This window comes from Sardina pilchardus, chromosome 9, assembly GCF_963854185.1.
Source record: "Sardina pilchardus chromosome 9, fSarPil1.1, whole genome shotgun sequence".
Taxonomy (NCBI): Eukaryota; Metazoa; Chordata; class Actinopteri; order Clupeiformes; family Clupeidae; genus Sardina; species Sardina pilchardus.
In genome coordinates, this window is record NC_085002.1 from 29,380,825 (window position 1) to 29,390,502 (window position 9,678).

General features: G+C 40.3%; 1 protein-coding gene across 1 annotated transcript; it reads right to left on the minus strand.

The window, feature by feature from the left end:
• Positions 1-1,264: 1,264 nt before the first annotated feature.
• On the minus strand, positions 1,265-9,434 carry pigu (phosphatidylinositol glycan anchor biosynthesis, class U). The gene is made up of 11 exons (XM_062544640.1): positions 9,301-9,434; positions 8,544-8,668; positions 8,372-8,434; positions 8,167-8,276; positions 7,297-7,397; positions 7,089-7,186; positions 6,746-6,900; positions 6,448-6,591; positions 5,081-5,205; positions 3,249-3,391; positions 1,265-2,501 (listed from the first exon to the last, which is right to left on the minus strand). Exons 1-11 carry the CDS (start codon positions 9,428-9,430, stop codon positions 2,388-2,390), a joined length of 1,308 nt encoding a protein of 435 aa, XP_062400624.1. The 5' UTR covers positions 9,431-9,434; the 3' UTR covers positions 1,265-2,387.
• Positions 9,435-9,678: the final 244 nt, after the last annotated feature.

Sequence of the window (9,678 nt, forward strand, 5' to 3'; positions counted from 1 at the left end):
CACCAATTACAAATAAATGACAAGCAAACACGTTCTGAAGGAAAAGTGCCCAATGGGTAACTACAGCAAGTATTATAGCATCAGTGACCCTGCGATGAATTGAAAAAAAAAAGGCAAATGCTAGCCTATTTCAACACCAGTTACCCCATGTCTGATGATGTTAAGAAGTTGGATTTTTTTAATCATTAAAAAACACATTTCTGACCAAAATATATCTTTTATACACTGCCCATATCAAAGGGTGTGGTGAAACCAGATGCAGTGGTGTTTGATGTTATCCATTTTAATGTTTGGTTCTGAATAGTTCTAAATGTGATTTTTACCCAATGACAAATGAGTAGAAAACACTTGCCGGAACAAAGACAAAACATTAATTCACTATTTCCATCACTGAACTGTTAATCAATGCATAGGGAGAGGCACATATTTTATGAGACTATTTTAGTCATTATAAATCATTTTACTAGATCCATGGAAAGACAGGTCCAAGGAAGAAGACAGGTGATTGAGAGTAATTCATAAAATATTTAATTTGATGTTGTTTGCCTTAGTTAAGGCAGCCCTTGTAAGTAAGTGTGTTGCACTTAAGAACACCCTACTTATCAATGTCTGTGCATTCAGAAATGACTGTTATCTATTTAGTACCACATACTTAATTAGGTCATACTACAGGGTAAATTAGGGCATAAATAAAAAGGCCATTTAATGACGTCAAAGTCCAGTCACTGTGAGCGTTATTTGAACAAGTTAGATAAACTGATTAACCCAATCCCTTTGTTGTGCAAAAAGGAAAACAAAAAATAACAACACACTCAAAAGACACAAAGACAAAAAAACAAACAAAACAAAACAAGCATACACCCAACAGTCAAACTTAACACTCAAGCACCAATCAATCTAGTGTCCTGGCATACAGTCCTTTATAGTAGTCTATTATGCAAGTTGCCGATGGATCATGACACAGCAAAGTAACAGAAAAGAGAAAGTTGTTTCAACACTTTACTACACCCGAACTTTTGGCAAAGGGTTGATCATAGGGTGTGTGTGTGTGTGTGAGGGGCGTGTAAGATCGAACAGTGGCTTTGTTTTTTTCCATGCTTTGACAGCACTATTTGCATACAAAAATCAGTGTGTCAGCTGGCCACACGTTCCTTACGTTTACGAACAGAGGCCTTTCGCATTTTTATGACTTTTATGAACTGCACTTTGGAAGGATGACCAACCTGGTAATACAAAATTGTATGACACATAAATAGACCCCCCCCCCTCCCCCCCCCTCTCTCTCACACACACACACACACACACACACAGGAAGATGGAAAATTCCAACACCAAGCCTGTGGAGGTCTTGTGCGACCCGGACTGGGCAGACTCATCTCTTCATTGACAACATGAGGTCACATAGCTAAAGAGGGCTGCAGCACCTGGTGCTCCAGATTCATGTCCACTTTCAGCTGCCCGGAGGCTGGAGTCACTCAGCAGTCATCATTCCCGTCAGGCAAGCTCACCAGCAGTGTGCAGAGATGTCAACAATTTCACTTGGTTACAAAAACAAATCAGTGCATGTGACATACAGATCAGAAAAAAAAAACATATTAACCAATGCTAGTGAATGTTCGAGGATAAAAATTAACATTCAGCAACACTACATGGCATCAGAGGGTATTGCCCACATTCAGATAAGCAGAGTACAATGGTTATGATCTATATATATAATAAGCTAATGTGAAAACCAAACATCTGAATCTAGACCTAGCGATCTCTAACATTTTCCCATTCAACCTCATAGCTATGAGAACATTCACAAACAGTGCATGCATGAATCCAAGTCCCTTATCAAAAGCTCCACAAAGTGTGAGCCATTATCACCACGGCAGGGTTTGATGTCTGTAACCATGGTGAGTACATTAGGTGAGATTACGCAGCGTCATTCAAGTACGTGGCACACATATCTCGTTTCCGACGCCAAGTGTCATTTCAGTGTTCACATAGCTCCCTCCACTGGACAATATGGGAACTGCAGCGAGGACTTCAGTTTTTCTCATAAGAAAGCAAGACAAACACAACAAAAAGGAAGCAAACAACCAGCAGTCGACCACACAGCTTAGAGGCATCTCAAACATTCCAGACTTTTTTCCTTTTCTTGTTTTGAAGCACGGACCAAGGCACAATGGCATCAATCCGCAGCTTCGAGTCCTTCACACGATAATCCTGCAGAGACTATCTTCACAGAAGCTTTGGTCCATGTGAGGATACTTCGGCATGAGGGGGAGAAAAAGAAACTACAGAGAAAACACAAAAAGGAGTGAGAAAAAAAACCTTCCCCAGAGACACAGGCGAAAGCCTGTTTGAGTCCAACTGTTTTCCCCGCGGTCCTAAAGTGAGGGCTACTTAAGCACCAGGGTGGCCTCGCCGCCATCTTTCCTCTTCAGGTACAGGCCGTGTTTCAGGTGATGCTCCCGTCGCAGGTAAGCGTAGAAGTAATCAGACACCAGCAGAATCTGAGGGACAAGCGTGCACGCACACACACACACACAGATTGCAGAAATACGTTGGTCTCAACAGCCCAGCAAACTCAATGCTGTAACCTTTACAATACAATCCACTGTGCTTGTTCTATACAGAGAGGTTGCAACATGAGGAAGCTAATTAAGATTTAATCTCCTGAAGCCAGACTAGACAAGGCTGAAATTGTGTGAACTGAATGAGGAAGTGTTTGTCTGAAACTCAAACTGGCTAATTAATAATGAATGCCAGCCATCACGTCATCCTTTTTCCACCCTGTTAAAACATGTGCAGGAAATAATGAAAAAAAAAAAGTGCATTTAAAACCAAGAAACTGGAAAGCTGCTGTTCTTGGATTTCATTTTATGTAGACATGGTTCTGAGGTCACAAGGCCCAATTCTCTCTCCCTCTTTAGTATTCTATACTTTTTGTCTAGCAACCTCCAACCTCAGAGTGTGTGTTGTGTCTGTCCGTAGAAGTGTCAGTAGACATGAATAAGTCAGGAAGGCCAGTTCAACCTCTGTCATGCCACTGTCATAATACACATTCCTCACCTTACACACACACACACACACACAGACACACACAGACTCACACAGACTCACACAGACTTACACACACACACACACATACACACACACACACACACACACACACACACACACACACACACTGAACCTTGTTGACCCAAAATGAAAGGGTTAGTGTCTGAATCATGAATGCGAGCACCACACCACTGTACCTGTGCCACGTTAAAGAGCAGAGTGATGGCATAGTAGAAGTTGGAGTTGGCGCTGCCAGCGTAAATCCACAGATGCCACAGAACAGGGAAGAGGGCCGAACAGGCAAGCAGCACACAGCACACTAGGAAGATGTTCCTAAGGACTGCACACACACACACACACACACACACACACACAAACAGATCACTTCTAACGCTTACAGAACATAAGCATAATACATACACAGATCACTTCAAACACTATCAGCAGTGCAGGAAACTAATGTCTTCATACAGTCCAGGAAACTAATGTCTTCATATAGTCCAGACACTAACGTCTTCATAGATCATGTATGGACTGTACATATATATGTACATTCATGACATGGGTCATTCTGTGTGAGATCAGACAAAATCCAGGTTACTGCACTGCCTCACATTTGCTCAGTGTTTCTCTACCTAATATTTAGGTCCCAAAACTAAAACCTGTAAAATATTTTTGTTCAATTCCAATTCCAAAACATTTTTTCATACATTTTTTCACCTTCTTGAGGCCATGTTTGAACATTATTATCTTAAAAAGTATTATTCCCCCTTTGTAGGGTGGAAGACAGATACGTTCTCAGTATGACTAGACCATTAAAAGTTTGTACTGCATGCCCATTAGTTTCATATATGATGATGATACATTTTTGTATCCACATGACACAATGCATTACTTTGTCTGCAAATTACAATCCTATATTGCTGTTGAGACAATACTTGAGGTCTCTGCAACAAATTAACATGAAGAAATTAAGAATGAAACATGATTTTCATAAGACTAAAATGTTGTGAGGGGTAGCTAGTAGAAACACTCAAATCAACGTCTACTAGCTTAAGAGTTCAAATATTGATACAAAATTAAGAAAAAATAGAATGCAAAGAAAAACACAATAATGATACCAAATGCCTACAAAAACAAGTTTATACTACCCTTAATGTTACTCCTTTTGCACTTTTTTCCAAATCTAGGACCTTGTAGAAAATGAAGGAGAATGCCGTACAAACTTTGAATGGTTCAGTCATACTGAGAACATGTTTTTCTTTTTCAGCGTTTGGACAGTCTATGAAAAATACTTTTTATGATATTAATGCCCAAACATTGCTTCCAAGATGATGTGATTTTCAGGCTGTAAAACTGATGCAATTTCAAGGGCTGAAAATAACTAGACCTAGGATTTGAACAGAAATATTTCACAGGCCTTGGTTTTAGGACCCATTCTTAATCCGGGAGATGTTAAGAGGGCTCTCCGCACCCGGACCAGTAGGTTCAGAGGAAGCACATTTCCTGCGGCTGTCACCCTACTGAACTACTGACAACCATGGCAACCTTGACAACCTTGACAGGGACAACAAGGAGGCGGACCCCCCTCCCCACTATTATAATGCTACGACTACTACCGGTACATTGATTGCACACATATCTGTACACGCTGTTCACTAGATAGCCATATTTACTCTGCTCTTAAAAGGCAACTGCTAAGACACTGCACATATTCATATCTAATTTATATTACTCTAAAACACCTCATGTAAACCAACTGTACACTACTGTCTACACTGTTGTGTACACAGCACTACATTTATTGTCCTGTCTAGGCACCAGCTGTTAAATTTATATTACGCTAAACCACCTGTAAACCAGCTGCCCACTATGGTCTACACTACACTAGATTTATTGTCCTGTCTACGCACCACCTGTCTATACATATCTATCATATTGCATTTCCTTCTTTCTTCTAATATACTGCAATGCAAATGATGCAAATAATGATGCAAATTGCCTATACTGCTTGATGGAGCACACTTACATCTGTACAGGTGGTTCCACACCGGCAGAAAGGCCATGTACAGCGCAATGTCTCCCACCGTGGGATAGGACTTGAAAATGGAGATGACGGCTATTTGCATGAACATGAGAAACACTGGATGCTCCCTGCAGGGAAACAGAAACATAGAAACACACACACACACAAAGTTCATAAAGGCTAGCCTGCATAGTGCATATTACATGGTATGTACATTCTGTCTCTGGCTTTGGAGTTCACAATTTATTATGACACAAAAAAAAGTCTGTGCAAAAGATGTGTGCAAGGTAACCTACTGATTAACTTGTGCACTGGCTGTATCCAGATCCAGATACGCTTAACCTACTTATTGGAAGACTGCCCAGAGATCGTAGGCGGCTGTGATTGAACGTCAACAGTTTCCTGCACGTAGGTGCTTTGCTAAATACCAACATGGCCTTGTAATAAAATAAAAACTATGGTTTAGAATGGGAACGATCACTTAACCCCAAAAAAGAAAATGTTTTCCAGGGCATCACAAATCACAAAAGTGTTCAGTAAAATCTCAGCCTCAGCACCAAAAAGCTGCATTTACACTGGCACAAGCTTGCATTATTAGGCTATTTCCATAGCTAGTTGTTTACTTTTGTTTCTGAAGCATCTTGAGAAACGTATTGGTTCTATTTTAAAGCGAAAACAAAAATGACAACAAGTCCTTATTACAGAATTGCATTTTCAGTCGTTCTACACATATAACTAACACTATGTGTAATGTACAAATCTACAAATACAAAAGGTAAAAGATTGTGGGTATTTTCAATGATGCGCAAGCTGAAAATGACAGGGAATATCCAATCTGTCCGTTTAGACGTTTGGACATAACCAATTGATATCTGTTATTTATTTCCACATATGAATGAGGCTTGAAACCTTTCTGAAGATCACAGAATTCATGTGCTTCCTGACTGTTTAGACGTTCTCCGAAAAAATGGGTCACATTTAACTGACAGTGTAAACATAGCCTAAATGACCTCAGCTGTACACGGACAGCACTCTGAACAAGACACATTCAATCCCGGCTGACCTCACCATCCCATGTCCTGTATGTTTACATTTTTTCTGTCTGGCTGCAGACAGTTTTTCTACATGCAGGACAAACAGATACAGGGATTCATTTGACCTAGCTGCCATTGGCTTTTTAAATGACTGATTGTGACTAATGGACTGAGAACCCTGCTTCTGATTTTTGCATCTTTATATTGCATTTACTGCCCATCTTTTGTATTCAGTTGAAGTTGGTGTGGCTGAAACATTGTTTCATATGCACATTCCATTTCTTCTGTCACAAGGGAAAATATCTCATAACATGGAACAATGTTTAAAGCACTTACTTTAGCTTTATGGACAGAGGAATAGAGTAAAAGAATACGTTGATCTGGAACACGCAGATGAAGAAAAGGCGAAAGTGCTCAAACATCTCGGCAAAGAAATACCAGAAGAGACCGATGTTTGGGGTGAGGTCTGGCACGGACAGTCTGCAAAAAAAAAGAGCATACGGAAATTCAGTCACATGTACAGACACGCATGGCTCCCATTATCATTTTCAAAATGTCAGTGTGTCAGTGTCCACCAGGAAGAATTTTTACTTTGCCACATGCAGCTCATTTTATAGACCACAAATCCACTTACATGAAGCCATATACCGAGGGAATAAAATCCCAAGAGCTGAGCAAGAAGAACGAGAGGCAGACAATGACCAACAGGCTCCCAAAGTACATGAATGCATACTGCGAGGCTAACAGCCAAAACCTGGTGTTGCGAAAGTTCACTGGGATGTACTGTCTCTGGAGGTGAGAAAGGAGACAGGGGAAGGGGAGAGTGTTAAGATTTGAAATGGTTGGAAAAAGTCAGCAATATAAATATGACAAAAATAAATCAATAAAATAAACCACTTAACCACAGTATAATGTACTTTACTTTTCTATCTTCTAAAATGACAGTATGTAAGACCACTCTGCTGAGCGAGACGCACCTGGAGCAGGTAAATTAGCGCAGGGGCAAACAAGGTGAGGGGGTAGATGGATTGGTATGTTGCCAGGGCTAAAAATATTGCACTCAACAAGGCACTTCCTGCAGAAACAAAGAAAACATACATTAGTCACACAATAGTACGCTTAAAAAGTCATGCTAGGAGCACTGGTTTACAAGAGCTCAAATCACACACTCAGCGACACTCCTACCTTTTATGGTACTCAGTATAAAGAGTGCGATGACCGCATTGTTGAGCCCACACGTTGATTTTGCAACACAGGAGAGAATAGTGAAAGGGTTCCACAGATAGCTGTGAGGATAGGATGGAAAATATCCATCAGACATCAACAGATTGCATTCAGATGGACAATGCATAAAAACGTGTTTCATTGTAGCCTAATGTAAGGCAACCGTATTCCATATGGTGCCCAGGCTGTAATACCATTCCGTACAATTGACACTTGTGATGGAATTAAGCAATAAGCCACTCGAGTCCGTAGTTTACGCTGATTGTAAAACAGCTATTTTTTAGCTGTTCTAAAATCAGCGTAAACTACGGACTGGAGTGGCTTATCGTGTGAGTGTCAATTGTACGGAATGGTGTTACATGGGCACGGTGCGGAACACGGTTACCTTATATTACATTTCTTTTCGGCTACAGGCACAGTTAAGTACAAATATCGCAACTACAGTAAGACAAGCTTTAACAGCCAAGGTGAATGATAGCCATTGAATCAACATAAGTAGAAGGACACAAATAAGGGCTCAAACAAACAAACAAACAACTAAACAGATGGCAATTTATGGAATGTCTATGAGGAACATCATCAGCAGCAATGTTGCACATACTGGACTAACGACAAGAGTGTGCCATTTAATCATCATAAAAAATAACATTCTAATGATGCAATATTTCAGATATAGGCTACACAGGAGATGTGCATAAGGGATTTCCCACAACGGCCAATCAACAATTTTTACCAATATTTATTTAACATCAAAAACAAAATGACTAATAAAGTGAAGTGATCCATCACCAATAAACAGCCTCTGCAGCCAAGCAGATTCACTGAACTCACAACATTGCCACTTTCAGAGGGATGTAGAACATCTCTTTAGGGGTCCGCATGAGTTCCAGACAGTCGTGTGGGTATTTGTCAAATTCCAATGTAGTCTTCTGTTTTCTGAACTGTGGCATTAAAAGAAAGATGCAAATGATGTTAAATCAATACGGTTTCAGACTCAGTCGGACTGTTAAGAGAATATTGTGTTCCTTCAACTCACCACATTCTTATTGTAGTGTTGTACCGCCAAGTAGAGTGCCACTGCAGTGATACAATCTGCTAACTGTACATGAGGTAAAAGGTACGTACTGCTCAAGACAATTACAAATTACACTTGACCCAATGACAATATACACAATGTAGTGAAAACTAAAAACATTGTGTGCACTCACCATATATACTATTTCTACATAGTCGATGACAAAGTGAAAGAGGTATATGATGAGTGGTGTCTCGTGAAACACATCTCCTGAATAGGGTGACACACCCAGATCCAGCAAGGCAAGGCCTTCCACAACTGAAAAATAGGCAACACACAATTAGAAAGGCGGCGTCACTGCACAAGTAGTAACTTCCGACTTCAGAATTATTGCAGCTCATTGCAAAACCAATGCAAAACCAACAGCGAACGCTAGACTTCAAGCGTTGTGGAAGGCGAATAAGGAGTGATCAATATTTAATCAACACTTAAGTTGCATTTGACAAAGAAATGACGACAACGAAAACCTCCCCCTAATATAATTACACCATAATGATCTAGACCAGCATCTAGACTATATGATATATGATATAGCCAATCATTCGTTCAAATTCGATACCGAGTAAGAATAGTGTGAATGACTTCTCTGTTTGAAACCTCGCTGCTACTGACTGGCTCTCCCATTTGATGGGTTTAGAGGAAACTCCTGAGTTCAAAGAAGCAGCCATTCACCACATAAGGAGGAAATTATCAAATACAGTTGTTTGATTAGTCTACTACAAATTGCACAGAATTCTGTGTGTAATTATTGATCAGTGCACCGACATTCATGCCTTTACTGTGGCGAACACGATCGGTGTCTCAGGAAGATGACAGTTCGGTTTAGATGAGCTGCATGACGGTTGTCCCTCTCAATATACACGCTTCCAAGAAAGACATTGATCACAAACCTCGTTTCCAGGCATTTAACGGCGATACCACTTCAACCCTCTCCGAAATTATTTCAGCTAGACTCGATCTAAACAATGCTGCTCTGATCGTTACAGCCACAATCAGAACAAGTGTTAAGGGAGCCGCCATCTTCGTCAAGGAAGGAACTCTCAACACGGAAGTGACGCATCATGGGAAATTGATTCTTTCCATCCAACAATTACAAATAGAGAAAGACAGAAATAAAATCATTTTAATTTAGTGTGAGAATTAAAGACTGCACCGTGGTGTTACTGCTGCATCTACTGTTGCTGGAAATTAATTATTTTACATTCATGTTTCATTAGAACTCCAAAGTCTCATATCTCAGCATCAGCAACCATGCATTGAGTATCTTG